This window comes from Camelus ferus, chromosome 6 (assembly GCF_009834535.1).
Source record: "Camelus ferus isolate YT-003-E chromosome 6, BCGSAC_Cfer_1.0, whole genome shotgun sequence".
Lineage (NCBI taxonomy): Eukaryota > Metazoa > Chordata > Mammalia > Artiodactyla > Camelidae > Camelus > Camelus ferus.
In genome coordinates this window covers 64,118,619-64,136,351 of record NC_045701.1, presented here as the reverse complement: position 1 = coordinate 64,136,351, position 17,733 = coordinate 64,118,619, and the positions used below count along the sequence as shown (strand labels likewise).

The following is a 17,733-nucleotide window of genomic DNA, read 5'->3' as shown; positions in this document are numbered from 1 at the left end:
GAGTTCAAAAAAATAACAGCATAAAATAATCAATGTGAGTTTGTTAAAGACCAGCATGGACTTTAAAATTCAAAATCTTTATCAAGCTACATTAGTTCTTTATTTGCTCATTCTAAAATCAAATGTAGTAATATAGTACTTGTGACAGGAAAGTAACTAACGACCCATTCACATTTCCCTGAAGCTGCGCTTCAAGTAGCTGTCATTAATAGATACTAACTTACTCTAAGTAACAGAAAAGTCATTATGACTCATATTCCATGCATTAAATGGACATACTTATTTTTATATTGATATTGCACATGGGGTCAATAAATGGCTATAAATAATGACTGTGATAACTTGCAATTATAAAGTTGCCATGTATTTTATAGACTGTTCTGAGATCAACTGCCTATTAATCAATGGTCATTAAATTAACAGATTTTTACTAAGTTGATATTTCTGTCTTTAACTTAAATGATGAATGGTGTCCTCACTAAAGGGGATTTTAATCTAAGAATTGCTAAAATAATAATGAATAACTAACTAACCCATCAAAATAGAGGATAATTGTCAACATTTAGGTCAATGAAGGCATACTTTTAAATATACTAATTTAATATACTAGTAATAAATTATTGACTGAGCTTTTTTTTCATGACCACACATTAATATGCCTATTTACAAACTGAAATAAAATTCCTAATTTGTGAGAACAACTTATTAAAAAAAAAACGCTACTGCTTAGATTTATTAAATTAGTATTTACTGACAATGAAGGAAAATTGATTCCTTATTATAAATAATCATAAAAAAAGAATATTTACATCTTAATAAACTGGACTCTTCCTGGGGTTAGAATTGAGAATTTCTGGCAGTAATACAATGTTTTCTAAGAGTTTCAATATAATACACACACACACAAAAAAAAAAAAAAAAAAAGAAAAGAAAAAGAAAAAGAAAGAATTTGAAGAACACTGTGGCTAACATTTATCTACACTGGATACTAGGACTTATAACTCTGGGAAGAAAGTGGGGCAAAATTAAGTGTTATGACTAAAGTTTCTTAGGTTTCTCAGTCTATTAGTGATTAGTGGTATGGAATTAATTTTCTTTGCAACATGTTGGTGACTTTCTTACCTAGAGAGCATGCCCAGAGGTGTAACATTAAGTGATCCCATCAGCATTGCCAGGGCCATCCCTGGCGCTTCCCGTTCTATTACTTCTTTTGTGGCCTGTAATTAAAGATTAAATAGCAGACTGAGTGAAATTAACAAAAAAGGACGTCAGAGTAGTAAAATTAACTTAAAAGTAATTATAAATCATGCTATTTATAAACCACTTTGTAGTTCCTCAAATATTTTTTTTAAGGCATCAAAACTAAATTCTTTGGGACCACTGAATAAAAGTTGAGGACTAGGACATCTAGGGAACTTCCATGTTAGCAGACCTTTCTTATCCCTTACCACTCAGAAGTGTTTGGTAGAAGTCTCATCTCACCTAATGACCTAAATTTTAAAATGAAGCCTCATATTGCTATAATAGTTCAACAGATATTTCATAGAGTAAAAAAATCTGGTATTCTTCTTTGTCTATTACTCTTGAAACAGTTAGTCCCTAAAAACCTGAGATCACTTTGTATCTCTTCTAGTTCTATAATTTTATGTTATAATAAATGGAACTCAAGAAATCACTGGTCAACTTTCCCCATAAGTTGAGTACAAGAAAAACTCTAGATATACCATCTTCCATTATCTTCAATATAAATTAACTATCTGATTGTTTTAAAAAAGAATTAATGAAGTGATAGGCTTTAACTATGTGATGTAAGTTTTAAGATAGGATATTCTTAAGATAAGTATGGTTAAACCTGAAATAAGGTAATGAAGAGGCAAGAAAATTTCATTTTCTAAAGGTCAAGAAAAATAAATAGTTAACATAGTGTGATGGTAAAGATATGTTTTAAGCTAAAGTTGGGAGTGAAACACATGATTCAACCCATTTCTAACCCTCTGTTTCTACAAATATAGGAGGTTACAATAATTGGGAGAAATACAGGAGTATAGCTTTCAAAGTGAAGTATTCCAGTAAATAAGAAGAAAGGCAAACAAAATGAAAAGCAAGCTATGGAAAAATATAGTGAAAGGTTGATATTTCAATATTTCATTAGAAGTAGTGTGACAGTCTGGAGTAAGATTAATGCTCTGGACAAAATTTAGTTTCAATAAAGTTTCATCTTGGCTAATAATATAAATTTTAAAATGAAGCCTCAGACTGCTATAATAGCTCAATAGATTTTCATAGAGTGAGAAACCTAGACAAAGCAGTTAAAATCCATCAAGTCTGTGTTAGATGCCAATTGATGCTATAAATAAACTTCTAAGGTGCATATAAGTTAGTTAATCCTTTATAATTATATAGAATATAACTGATGTAATTTACTGGCTCACTGAATTCCAGCATAATGCAATATTTAAGAATGTCAGAAATCTTAAAGGAAAACTAACACTACCGTAATGCTTTTCAATAAAACTTGCTTTAAAAATAAAGGGCAAGCAGGAAGGAGAAAGATACTCTTAAATTCTTAACTTTGGGAGTTAACTGCTTTCCTTTAAATACACAGCTAAAAACGGTCGATCTAGCATTATACAGAATCTATCCCATGTTTTTCAAATTCAATCAAGCTGGTATGATTTTTGAGGTCTCCTAAGAAGAAACACTATTTTGATGTTAAAAATTGTTTTATTGAGGTTTACAACCTCTTAGGAATGTTAAAATCTTAGAGCCCTAAAAATCAAGGAAGAGATGTTACTGAGAACAATTTTAAAAGAGCTCTTTGGATAGGTTAATATTGATTTCATTGTTTGCTTGATAAAAATCACATAAGCAATGTTTGGTATTTAATAAATTTGAGGGTAGGGTCCACATAAAGATGAAGTACTCCAAAGTATAGCAGCACACCTTATTTAAGGGCAAAGGAAGAAAATGTCAACAAATAGCTGAGAGGAAGTCTTTCACTTAGATACTTCAAAACACAGCATTTATCCATTCATACAACAAATATTTATTAAGTACCTACTATGTACTAGGCAGTATTCTATGCAATGATGCTGCAGTAGTGAATAAAACAAACCTAAAAGAGTATATAAACTCACTAGCACCTAGTACGTGAAAAACTCAATTGACAAATTACATATAAGAATTACCTGAAAGAGATGCAATTCATTAGTTTTTCTAGATCCTCTAAAATATACCATTGGATTTGGCCAGACCACAGTGGTCTACCTGGAATGCCTCATTTCACTTTTAAAAGAATCGTTTTACTGAACTCTCCTTCTGTGGTAAGTGGTTGAATACAATGAAATGGCTCAGTGAAATTCATTTATTTTAGGAAGTATTTGAGGCCATTGTTCACCACATTGCACTGAGGTTCTCCTTAGGAGGACTCACAGGAGAAATTCCCTCTTAAGTATCATAACTAGGAATGGGTATTCTTCTGTGATAGCAGTTTGTTTTAAAATTATGATTCTTGTGAATCAAGCTACCTTTGAGAACAGAGACAAATTTATAGATACTTTTTTGGTAGGCTTACTGAACACAATCTAATTTCATCTTATTTTTCCTTGTCCTATTTTTTCCACCTTTATCTTATTAAAAGTTCTGTTGTGTTTCATGTATTTGTGTAAACTGTCTTAAATATGTTTTAGTGTATTAATAAATACATGGATGATGGATGGATAAATGATTGTATGTATTCTTATATAAAGGTCTTCATCTTTTTCCAAACATAATTTAAGGAGGACAGTTAATTCTTTCTGAAAACATTCTAGAGGATTTGGTCCTATAGACATAAATCTTATAAAATGTAGAACATAAGAGGAAAATACATATTTTGATGATGTCACTGAAAGGCATTAGTGGTAACAGGGGTGAGTGAGGAGGGAGACTCTAGGACTAGACACAAACTAATCTTTTTGCTATGTATTCCTAAATACTGCAAAATTCTTACAGCTATATCAAATGTATCTTTCCCATAAAACATCAGAACCATTATATTTCCTTTTTATTTTCTCTTCCTGTTTGGTGTAGCAAAAAACATCACTATCTGTGAAGTCAGACAATGCCACCACATAGTTAAGGTCCTGAAAGTAAGGGCTGGGTCTGTTGAAGCATCTAGCACAGTGTCCAATATATAGAATGTGTACTCGATAAATATCTGTGGAATAAAAGAGTAAGTAAATGAACCATATAGGTTTGAAAACCTAGATTAGTTGGTCTGTAACGTAGAACAAAATATTTAACCCCTCTCAGCTTTAATGTACTTATGTGTAAAATGGAGCTAATAATAAAGCATATTATGAGAACTAAAGAATATAAGAGTAAATTATCTACTATAGAGTAGGTATTTGATACATGTTAATTCTCTCTTTGCCTCTACTTTCCATTCTTACATTCTTGCAGTTTTGATTATATCAATTAGAGAACAGAAATAATAGAAAGATCCAGAAGCCAAACTTAGAAACAGTGGTTAAGAACCAAACATGAGGGGAAACAGAATGGAGAGCAAGAACCTAAACATAAGAACACTGGCAAGTGGGTGGCAGGAAGAATACTGAAATAATGGGATCTAAAGGGAACAAGTAGTCAAATGAAGCAGGAATGGGAGGTTGGACAGGATGGCAAGAGCTAGATAAAAACATCTATAAGTTGTAAATGGGGAGGCACAACTAGAAGGCAAAGAGCAAGAGAATAAAAGTTAATTTAGAATAAAGTGAGAGGAAGCTATCTGTCTAAATTACTAGAAAATCCAAACAGAAGTGGTTTTAACAAACATAGCTTTATTTCTATAATCATATATACTAGGATGATAGATACAGATAAATGAAGGTTATCAGTGTCTGCTGATAAGCAGAAAACAAGAATTCATTACCAATAGACTATTCATAATGAATGGCAAAAAAAGATGCCATTAAAAATTTGAAATTACTTTTTAGGCTAAAGTTCTGTTTCCCGCTTGTTTATACATTATTAATTTGCTTATCAAATTCTTTTTTCTGTGAGCAATAGCAGAAATCTATTTTCTTACTTCAGATGTAACTTTTTTGAACTAGTAGATTCCAAAATAATGAGGTTTAATTGGATTTACCTATACTCTTTAAATAGACATTTTATTTTTAACTTCTAAATACTTTCTAAACTTTGAAGATTGCAACCTCCTATGGAAAATCACTTATTGTGATTTTCTTCTTTTATTCTCGACACTTTGAAGATAACATTAAAGTCAGAAAGATGCTTCAAAGACTGCTCAAGTTGCAAAAAAGGGTGTCATAAACAATGATTCTATAGTCCAGGGAAATTGTCAATGAAATTCAGGTCCATTTTTACCTTCATAAGCATAATTACCTTAAAAAATGTTATTGCTAACAGGCAATAGTGTTTAAGTATGCACAGGACACACAGTAGCTAAATGTAAATGTGCAGAAGTTCCTTTTACATATGGTTACAGTGAAAAATCAGTATAGTGCCTTTACTTATTTTGACACATACTTTCATTAACAAGCATAATTTGTGTATTAATATTTACATGCTCATTACTTTACTTTGTAGATTTAATATACTTTCTTCCTAACAACAACTACAGTGCCCTCTGATGATTAAATAATCTTAAATAACAAAGACTATCTTTGAAACACTATCTAATGGGTACTAATAACAATGTTAAGCTATCAAGGTAGGATATGGTTAGGACAGTGATCCTTAGACTACAGTGTGCATCAGGATTTCTGAGAGATCTTGCTAAATACTGACTGTTGGGTCCTACTTGAAGATTTTGATTCAGAATGTCTGGTTGAAACCTCAAAATCTGCATTTCTAACAAGTTTCCAAGTTATGCTTGTGAGGCTGGTCAGAGGACTACATTTTGAAAAACACACTGCAGATGGAAAGAATGACGTAGATTAATGATAATGTGCACAACTTGATCTAATATTCATTATTATCACCTAATATTCAACTTTGTAAAGTAGGTTGAAATAAATGTGAGGATCCTTCATCAGAGCAAAATATAGGCCTAGTGAGGAGATAAATTAGGTAAAAACAGGCAGTTTAATGCCAGCCAATTAGACTTTCCTGACTCTATCCATCAACGCCATCCAATGACATCTTCTTGACTCAAACACATTAATTTCATTTTACACTTTACAAAAGCATTATAATAAACAATTCAGACCTTGCCCCTGTAAGTACACTATGTTACACAGACATTATCTTTAATATATATATTTTTTCAGGACTACACATGATAGATAAAATTTACATACATAACAAACACGTAGGGACGTTCAAGGAGCACCAGTTAAAAATTTACTCTTTTCTCCTCTCAGGAAACAGAGCAGAATGGAAGAGTTGTATTATTATAAGGGCAGTCTTTAATTTAATCTAATTCATTAAAAACATTCATTTGCTGATTTTGTTAATCACAAATACCTTTCAACCAATTATAACATAGTGTATCATAACAGTGTGACTCAGTGGTTAAACACTACTGCTATAAAGAAGGAGAAGCTGCAATGAAGTAATGAAGGTAGTTATCCTAGTTTTACTTGGGAGATATGATCCTATTGATAATGTATTTTTTTCCTTGGAGCTTTAGCCTTCTTAAATATTTACATCTTCTCCCATTCCTGAAAGAAACAGAAAGCTTTTCAAAATTGAGATACTCTATTTTGTTTTTCAGTTAAAGTTGTACAATATTTAAGTAAGATCTGGTTATGATGAGAGATCAAAGGAGAAAGTTTAATTGTAGAGAGAAAGCAAAAAAAAAAAAAGTAAAAATTTAAGTATTCAGGCAATTTCATCTTCCATTCCATTCAGTGAACATGTACTTTGCAGTGAGCACGAGATGCTGAGTGAAGAGTATGTTGTTCCCATAGTTCATCTCAGTTCCTGTAAGTGTCACTGAGTTAATGTACCACCATGCTAGGTAAGGTTATAATGTTTATAATGGTTTATAATGTTATAATGTTATCAGAATTGCTTGTATAGCATGGCCCCTAAAGCAAAGCCTACCATTTTATCTGGCTCAAAAGAAGAATTTCAACATTAGATGTATAAATACATCATGGATGATTAAAGTATTTCCAAATGTTACATTAACTATGAAAAATCTCACCATTTGCTAACATTTAGATCCCATTCCTTGTTAGATAACCAACTTAAGTATATGTATAGCAGTGAGTACTCCTTAGCTTTATAATTTATCTTGTAACACAGTGAGTACTTTTTCATATTATTTTCCTCCTTTATCTAAACATTAATTTGATAATCAAATTACCAAACAAAAAAAATTAGGAAACTCAGATGAGCAAATTATTTTTTAGAGGAGATTTTCACAAGAATAGTACTTATCTTTGTAGTCTACATATATAAATAGTACTACTTTATATTTCATTCTAGGAAAATGTGAAAGAATAGTGGTATTTCTATGGATGATTACCATTTTTATATCTGCATTATGCATTTATTCATTTTTGGTATTATGTGAAAAACAATAAAGTTCTCCTTCATTGATTACACACATCTTTTAACCTATATAGAAGAAAATGTTATTCCCTCATGTTCCTCAAAAGTTGCTATGTAGCTATGGAAAAATATCCTGTTTCTCAAATCTGAAGAAAGATGAAGTAGAAAGATGATCCAATTTGAAACTGTACTGAAAGGCTGCTATCTGGTCAGTTAACTGATGAATATACAACTCAGTCTCCACTTCAGCTATTCTGGAGTTTTGTTTTTCTAACATGGTTAGTAGTATATTAAGTAAAAACATAGCAGCTACCTAAAAAAAATCTATACATTGGATTTTCACTTTATCAATGATCACACATGATTACTTGGTTTACTTAAGGCAGTTTAAGTTTTTAGTGTTTCATATAACAATGTAAGTTTAGGCTGTGCTTAAACATCTTAATTGAGAATAAAAGAAACAAGCACCTGCTTCACGCTTTTAAGTACTATTTGCAGATGGCTCACTGCCAACTGATTTTAGAAAATTAAAAGTTTTGCTCTTTTGCCCTGAGATATAGTAATTCTCACTCATGAGTTCTTCAGAAAGTATCCACAACAGAAACATGTAGTTATCACATCTGATAACAACCCTTTCTACAAAACTGGATTCTCACCAAAATAGGCACATGTGAAAAAGTGAGAGGAAAAGAAATAGGTGAGATAATGGAAGTAGAATAAGCAGAAGAGCTACTAATAAAAGACACAAAAACCAAAACCAGCTCCTTCCTTTTTTATATATTATTATAAGGTGTTGCATTTTGTCTTCTCATACCAGCCTCATTTTCAAAAGCACAGGCCAATTGGGAAAGAGGGAAACAAGTGCAGTGCTCCCTAAAAGCACAGAAATTCAGTATTTCTGTTGTCTTGAGAAGCTTAACTAAATAGAAGCTTCCATAGTAAAGATGAGAGAAAAATGTACACACATAAGTATTTGGAGGCTATGACATGCTATAGCTTGGATCAATTAACTTGCTCTCTTACAGTTTTGCTCATCTAAAGACTGATTTTAAAGATACTAACCTTTATGATCAGCCTTTTTATTCATAACCTAATAGTCCTTCGTTATTTACATGTTAAATGAGTATCAGCTTTTGTTCTTATGCCTCTAGAAACTTCTCTCAGTTTTTCACTTGTAAAAAGGGATAATGATATTTGTTACCCTTCTTATAAAACTGAAGTGTTAATACTATAAAGAATTTTTAGTTAACTAAAAGGATGTCATAATATTACTTACAATGCTAGTATGATAATATTATACACCAAATATACACCAAATTATAAATTAATAAATTTATAAAAGCTGAAAAGCTCTTATCACTACATTGGAGAGTTAACTCTGAATACTATTATTTAGCAACATAATAATAGAAGAACTATTCATATCAGGAATTTTTATTTATGGTGCTTTTCTTATAAAACATCTATAGATATTCTCTATTTAAATAGTTAACATATTCCTATATTATATAATACAGAGTTAATGTCCTGCACTTATTCTAAACAGAGGAGTCTTACTATAATCATTTAAAATCAATCATTATTATACTTCATGACAGAAAAATCTACTTTACAAGTGTCTCCAAAATAAGAATGAATAAAAAAAAATTTCGGTGAGTTACAACATGGAAAACATATAAAAGGAAGAACATATTTATTAAATAAAATTGACATAAGTTAGATGAAAGAAATATTTTACCTTTATTATAATGGGAAAAAAATCTCTTAACAAGGGACTTACAAATAATAAGGGGCCCAATTTTTAAAAACTTTCCTAAAGGAGGTGCAGCTATCCTTTGCCAATGAAAGAGTTTTAAACTGCAGGAATGCAAGAAAGATAATAAAAATTAAAAAATTAAAAAAATTAAATAACAGCTCTTATGTACACTCTAATTTGAAAGCCAAAAAAAATTTTATTCTATGAGATTCTTCCAAGGAATCAAAATTACATATGTGTGTGCATGTGCATGCACATGTATACACACAGGCATGCACATATACATATACACACATATATGGTTTTTTGGTGTGGAACTTTGGGCTGATATCTCAGAATCAGGATCTATAATTAAAGCTCTGAAGATTCCAGACTTCTTCAGAACATCCACACTATAGTGGTTATAATAAAGTAATTCATTATCCATATAAAGCCTTCAAGTTTGAGATTTAGAAGTCAAAATACAGTTCATCCTTGAACAAAAAACTTACACTTCATAAAACTGAGGATAATGTGTATGTGTGTTACACACAAGTACATGTCATAGGACTGGAGTTGTGTTCTTTAGGTTATGGCTATAGGCAACTGAATAGTTGACTTTATTAGGGCAGCTGGTGGGAGTGCGGAAGAAGAAGTTGGTTGTATCTACTAGCACTAATCAAATTCCATCACATAGTCAGAATGGGTAGAAATGACCACTCCTACTAACATACACAAAAATACACACACACACACACACACACACACACACACACACACACTCCTGAGGCGGTTAATGTATAACATTTCTTCTTTCAATGCTTCCTTGATGTTCATTTTAGCCTGATTATATGCTCTGTAAGTTGCACTCCAAAATGTGGCTCAGGATACGCTAGACCCAAATCAAATACACAAGATTCAACCAGTGGATATAAAAACATTCATGTTTACAAAACGAACCTGAAAGATTTGGTAACCAGATAGATAATTATGAACAAAGTTAACTCAGATCCTCTCTTCACATAATAAAAATTAAGTATCCAAGAGCAGAGGGTGCCCAAAACAGATTAAGTGGGGCAGACCGAAGCTGACATTTTGCTTAATCAATACTATAACAGGAAGGGCTGATTTATATACCTAACCAAGTTTGTCTCTAGAGAAAGGACAAAAAATAAAGAAATAAGTGGGGATGTGGAGAGTGGCAAAATTAGATTCTGTAGTGTCCTGGATTCCCAGAGGACTTCATTTTTCCTTCTTTTTTTTTAAATGCAAGTTGCCCAGAAACCATCAGACTTTTTGTAATTTTTTCTGAATAATTTTCAGATACCACCACTTCTGCAAATTCATTTCATAAAAAGCTTTTTACGTTAACAACATGATGGTTCTATGTAAGGAATATTTTCCTTAATCTTCCTGATCTATCTCTGATCTTTAGAGGCAGTACCAAGAAAATATCAAAGAGAAACAAAAATTGTTTAAACTTGGAAAGAATCAGAAAAAAAGAATGAAATTATAAAATAGTATTCATTCCAGCATCTCAAAATACATATGGCCTAAATAAATCAGGGCAAGTATAGGTTTACTCTTAAAGTTATTTATATACATGGAGATTAAATCTGACTTACTCTTCTGTCATTGATAGAGGTATGCCAGAAAGCTAATAGTAATTAATAGAAATCCAAAATATTAGTCTGTTAAAAGCAGTAAAGATTATTTAAAGCAAGGGACAAATGCTATGGCTCATTATCACAATTGAAAAGTAACCTCAAAACTACTTAGGCACTACTTCATAACAATATGAGACACTATTTTGTTTTAGATCTAATATATATTCTGGGCATAAATCTTTACAGATAAAGGGACAGTCCTTTTGGTTAACTATGGATAACAATAGTATGAATCTCAAAAATGAGTTAGTTTTCAATTCTGGCCCTGTCTGTTGCTTTCAAGATTTAAAAAAATTTTTCAAGTAAACAGAACAGCAAAATTATTATAAATGAGAGGCAAAATTATGATGTGGAAGAAGCAAAACTTTTAATGTTATTTTTATATTTAAAATATATTATTTTATTACATGATAGAAGATTTTTTTTTTAAAAAATTAATGGCTCCCAAATAAAATACAGGATATCCAGTTAAATCTGACTTTCATATAAATAGTGAATAATTTTTAGCTTAAGTATTTCCTAAATATTGAATGGGGCATATGTATGTTAAAAGATGTACCCATTTATCTGAAATTCAGATTTAACTGGGTGTCCCGAATTTTTTAATTGAAGATGTGCAATCCAAGTTACAGGTATAGAATACAATGATTCACAATTTTAAAAGTCATACTCCATTTATAGTTATTATAAAACATTGTGTTGTACAATATATCCTTGTAGCTTATTTTATATATAACAGTTTGTATCTCTTAGTCCTCTACCCTTATAATGCCCGACCCCTCACCTCTCTTCCCACTGGTAACTACCAGTTTGTTCTCTATATACATGAGTCTGCTTCTTTTTTGTTATATTCACTAGTTTGTAGTAGTTTTTAGATTTGACATGTAAGTGACAACATGATGGAAGATTTTTAAAAACTGCTCCTCAAAATACCAAAGTGAGAAGGCAGGCAGCACTAGAAAAACTGAAAGTATTAAATACATTAGGAAGAGAAAATAATACAATATTTAACTCAGTTTTGAAATATAATTATTTTATTTTAATATCAGTAAAGAAAGTCAAACATGATTACTAAGTTTGAAGCATCTAAGATATCTTCATTCAAGAAAACACTTTATAAATTTTAATATAAACCATAAATGTAATGGGTACATGGTATCCTAGGATTGGATAATATTATTTTCTGATCTAATGAATATGATCTATCTGTTGTCTATATGAAATTTTAGAACAAGTTTCTGTATTATATGTGAACCTCAAAGTAGACACTGCATGCATGTATGTCACAATATGAAAACCCGTACAAAATAATTTCCAGTATAACTTCTTTAATACTCTTAAGATATCATTCTACTATCTGTTTTATTCCAAGGTTGTTTAAAAGCCAGCTGTCATTCCTATACAAGTGATCTGCCATTTGTCTCCGGCTACTTTTAAGATCTTCTCTTTTATTTTGGTTCTGAAATTTCACTTTTATGTGTCCAGGCATCAATTTATATTATCCTTCTTGAGATACACTATACTTCCAGGATCAGTGGATTCATGTTTTTCCATCAGTTCTGTAAAATTTACAGACATCATCTCATTGATCATTGCCTTACTTCCAATCTCTCTCTCCTTTGGAGCTTTGATGTAATGTATTTTGGACTTTCTCATTTCATTCTCCATACCCTATATTTCTCATATTTCCACTGCATTATCTATCTACGTAATTGTTCTGATATGAGGTCATTTCCTTAGGTATATATTTCAGTATGCTAATTTTCTCTCCTGCTGTTCTAATCTGCTGTTTTATTTGTTCACAGATTTAAAAATTTTAACTTATATTTTCTTATTTCTGAGAGTTCCATTTTCCCCTGATTTGCTCATCCATAAATGATGGTCTCATGTTATGTTTTTATCTTTGTGAATATGTCTTTGTTTCATCATACACTGGTTATCCCTGGTTTGCCAGAGACAGTTTGCTATACTTCTGTTGTGCCCGCATCCTGTCTGGCTTAGCATTTGTCCTACACAAAATTTCCCCAGTATGGACAATAAGTGGTAATGGTCACCTAATTCTTAGCTGCCCTGTATTTTGTATTTGGCAGTTCTAGTAGTTATCTTTTCAGTCTATCTATTGATTAACAGTTCTGTGGCTCTACTTGTGCTTGGTGAGTTTTGATAGTATATTAAATTAATTACTTGATTTTAATCTGTTGGAGTATTGCTGACCCAGAATGGGGAAAACTTCCTTTGGAGAAAATTTATTTCTGCTTCTACCTTTAGCCAGAGGGCACCACTGACTGGTTCTACTTCAGCTTCCCACAAGTCTCACAGTCTCAGGAAATCTCAGGCTGAACTTTACACACTGCTGCCTGTTCAAGGTTAGGTGTCTTACTAGCAGTGCTTATAGGCATCTGTCCTCAGAGCATCTCCTTCTCCCTCTTCCAAGTCCTAGCTTCTTATAGTTCTGGCTCCTGCTACAACCTACCTCTGTCTCATGGTATTTTGGGGGAGAGAGTGAATCTAAAGACTTACAGTGTATGTCCTTTGACAGGGTATGCCTCATAGGGTGTGGGTCAAGGTTTTCTACAGTGGCAAGGTTTTCAAAGTACCAAATCAACAATTATTCCAGGTCATATACTACTGGAAATTGCTTTATTCTCCTAAAAAAATGAATGTCCTTTGCATCATTACATTGAGATTTTGGATACACAGCACTGCCCTACAAAAAGATGGTAACAGTTTACATGCCAAACAATGTTCTTTTCATCTAAACCTCACCAATTCCAGGCAATCTCAGTTTTAAACAGTTATTTAACTGATGTGTACAAAGCACAAAAAATATACATTTCTTATCTATTATGAGTACACATTTAAAAGCAACTTGCTTCTTTCCCCTTACAAATGGCCAGCATATATCCTTTGCTTGCTATTCTATATTGCTGGCCAAGTTCCTCCTATTTAATCTTTAGAAAACTTAATATACTGAAGATATTAAACCTTTGGCAGTTAAATCTATTGTGAATATTAATTTTAAATTGAAACTTCAAACAATTTTTGCTTAACTGACATTTCCATTAAGAGGTTTTAAATGCTTAGATAGGGTGTTTTATCAACATTTTTATTGTATTTTCTGGGTTTCATGTCTTACCTAGAAAGGTTTCTCTTACCTAGAGATCATAAAAAATAACATCCTAATTTTTAAATCATAAACTTGTAGTTTTTAATGTTTAAATATTTAACCTATCTGTAGTTAATTTTGTGTTGCATAATCAATCTTCTCCACCAAAATGGAAAACCAGTTTTTCTCAACACCTTTTATTGAATGATCCTTCTTTCCTCCAATGTCTTGACATATTACATTTATAATATGCTAAATTCCAATTTTAGACATAGTTATGTTAATAAAATGTCATTTGGTTGTATTTATCTCTGAGTTTATTTTCCTGTAATCATTGTGCCTTATGTTCTGTTTTACTTAAAAAAAACCACTAGCTATTTTCATACATTTGCTTTTTTAAAATAACATTTAGAATCAACTTGGTTGATTTAGAATTAAAATTCCACCCCTCCTCCAATTCACTGGAAATTATATCACAAGTATCAATCGATTTGAGGTAAACAGACAATTTCAGAAAAATATTTGCATCTAAGAGTACAACTTCCTAATGATTCAAGCTATATTTCACGTCCTTTAGTAAAGTTTTCTTTTTTCAGGTCTGGCAAATTTCTTGTTTATTCTTAGTTATTATGAAGTTCCCTTTTTTCTGCTATTGCAAATGAAATATTTTTCCAATAGATTTTCTAGTGGGTTCTTTCTAATTTAAATAATATTAGTATATAGATTTTCATTTTAAAAAGTATTCTTATATTCAGCCACCATCCTGAATTCTTCTTAATTCTAGTTACTTTTCAGTTGATTCTTTTGGGTTTTCTAGGTGAATAATCACATATATATATATGTAAAGGACTTAGAGCTTTTAAAAAAATTTCATGTTACAGTTCTTCATCTTCAAAAACATTGACAGCCGATGCTCTGTTATCAAAGGCTAATTGCACATATTCTCTAGGTCACAAAGAGACAAATAGCTTAACTACTGTCTCAGATAGCAATCAATGCATGTTTGAAGTGATGCTATTTGGGGTGACTATGGGGAACTTTCTGACTCACTGCCTTTATTCTCTTTAGGAATGCACACAATCAAAATTAAAACATAATAATCTTCCCACCCAGAGATAACTGGGAACTCTATTAATTCCACTTCAGACAATTTTCTTCTTACTCATACAGATGCAATATCTTAACCCTTTTCTTCCTTTCTCAACTCTTGCTTTTAGTACAAACACACACACACACCCCACATATATACACTTCTCTCTCGTATTTTTTCTTCCTGAGCTGCAAACCACCTATTCGTAACTAAATGCATAAACTTAATAAAAAATAAAAATAGTAAAATTCTGAAACAAAATGGAAGCCATAAGTTTTAAATTAAAATGAAAACAAAGGGCCAACACCATTAATCTTCATTTAGACTTTTATCAATTTCCCTACAGATTCTCCATAAAGATTTCCATCAATGTATTCATTTTCAACTAATGATATCTATTTTTCTACAAGTTCGAACACTACAGATACATCTGGGTGTTATTTTTGAATTCAATTTTAATTAATAACATTGAATTCCATTATTTTTCTTCATTGCACACATTTTGTATGTCAGGAACACACACAGGCTTTTTAAGGTTGGCTCAGGAAACTATTCTCTGCAATCTCTATATCTAGTTCTTCAAAAAGCATTATTAGTTCTATCCCAAGAGAGTAATCTACCCTTTCTACCCTCATCTGCATTTAGGTTGTCAGCATCTTTGGTTTCAATATTCCAGTAACCTCCTAACTGGTGCTGTAGCTAAATTTACTCCCATTCAACCCATTCTATATTCTGCTGCCAAAGTGGCCTTTCTAAAATGCAAATCTCTTTAAATTCATTGTTGTTCAACACCTTTCAAAAATCTTCATTTCCTTCTTGAAAAAATCCAAGTGCCATTTTTTATGACACAGAAAGCCTTCATCATTTGACTCTACTCCTCTCCAGGCTCTCTCTTGCCACTCCCTCATCAAAACCCATTCTGCAGTCAGACTGACCTACTGGCAGACATGATTTCAGCCACTGTGCCTTTATTATAAAATTAGTAAGTTCTTTACAGTATATTAATAAGTATTGGCATATTTATACAATGGACTACTCTATGGTAATGAGAACCAACAAACAACTACATGCAACAGTATGAATCAATTTTATAAACATAATGTTGAGCAAAATAATCCAGACACAAAAAATTACATACTATATGATTTCAATTATATAATGGTTAGTAAAAAACCAAAATAATCTATGATGCTAAAGGTCAGAGCTGTAGTTACTCTGAAGGGTCAGGCTATGACTGAAAGAAGGCACGGAAGAGTCTTCTGGGACAGTGATAATATTCTGATTTCTTGATCTGGATCCTGATTACATGGGTATGTTCATTTTTTGAAAATTCATTAGGCTATAACTACATTATCTGTGAACTTTTTCTAAATTTAAGTAAAATAAGAACAAAAGTGACAGTTCTAGTATCACTTCTTTAAAATTTCCCTAAGTTCCTCAGATAAACTTTATCTTAGATACACAGTACGACATTGATGCTTATGTTGTATTTTATTTATCCAGTTGTTTCCATTTCCCAACTACAATGAACTTCCCTGGGTACTAAGATCATAACCTTTTAACTATGTGTCACAACCCCCCAGCACAGTGCCTGGCAGTTAGTGAGCAGTCACTAATATTGTGTAAATGAGGGTTTCTCAATTTATGCACTATTAACATTTTGGGCCAGAGAATTCTTTGTTGTGGGAGCTGTCCAGTGCATTGTAGGTTGTTTACCAGCATTCCTGGCCTCTATTCATCCAATGTCAGTAGTACCCTTCCAGTTGGACAAACAGAAATGTCACTAAGGATTGCCCAATGTCCCCTGGTGACCAAAAATGACCCTGGTGGACAATCATTTACATAAAGATATATTTCTATGGAAAAATAGAAGCCAGGTGTTAAACCATTCACTTACCAAAAAACTCTGGGCTTGAAATGGTTTGCTTGTTAGGGGTGACTAAAAAAGTGGGCTTTTTTGAACACTGGAGGGGAAGTTAAGGTCTGACAGGAAAAGTTCATAAAATGCTTTAAATGTCTAAATAACCAAATGTAATTCACATTAATTGCATGCTAGAGTATTGTTTCCTTTGGAATTCTATGAAGAAAAAATGAATTTGCTAAGCAAAATAATTATGTAACTAGGACTGTATATTTTGGTATTTAAAAAAAATCACTGATAAGAGTAGCTATATGTATCCTAACTATAAATGATTTTGCAAGGTTTGTATCTATGAATGGGCCATTAATTCTAAGATACTAAGGTTCAATAATTTTCTATCCATATTTTATATTCCATAAGAATAATTAGAAAATAAAGTATTGTGCATCAGCTATGAAAAAAACCTTTACAAAAGGCATAACTAGATTCTTAGAATATAATGTGTTTGCATTTTATAAATTACATGTCTTTGATTAAGGATGTGTTTTGAGCTTGACCTCTGTTGTAAGACGGTGAGTAATGAAATAATTGAGTACTATTATGTTAATCGAGTTTGAGAAAAGAGAAAATGAATTGTTTTATATTTATGTGTCAAAATGATACAGTTAAAGTATAAATCTGACTCTGCCAAAATTATTTCCTGACAAGCAATTAGAATCAGTCTTTAAGAACAGGCTACTGAGCCAAAAGAAAACTGAACAAAGAAAACAG

The 17,733-nt window shown here is 31.7% G+C and overlaps 1 protein-coding gene across 9 annotated transcripts in view; it reads right to left on the bottom strand.

Moving 5' to 3' along the window:
• GPHN (gephyrin) overlaps positions 1-17,733 on the bottom strand; it is a 425,260-nt gene that overhangs the window by 247,281 nt on the left and 160,246 nt on the right. For 8 of the 9 annotated variants that reach the window (XM_032482212.1, XM_032482207.1, XM_032482209.1 and 5 more), the window contains exon 5: positions 1,123-1,217. The exons of the other annotated variant lie outside the window; for it this stretch is intronic. In XM_032482212.1, coding sequence (XP_032338103.1) covers positions 1,123-1,217 — 95 coding nt within the window. The remainder of the gene's footprint in view (positions 1-1,122; positions 1,218-17,733) is intronic. 9 annotated transcript variants of the gene reach the window in all.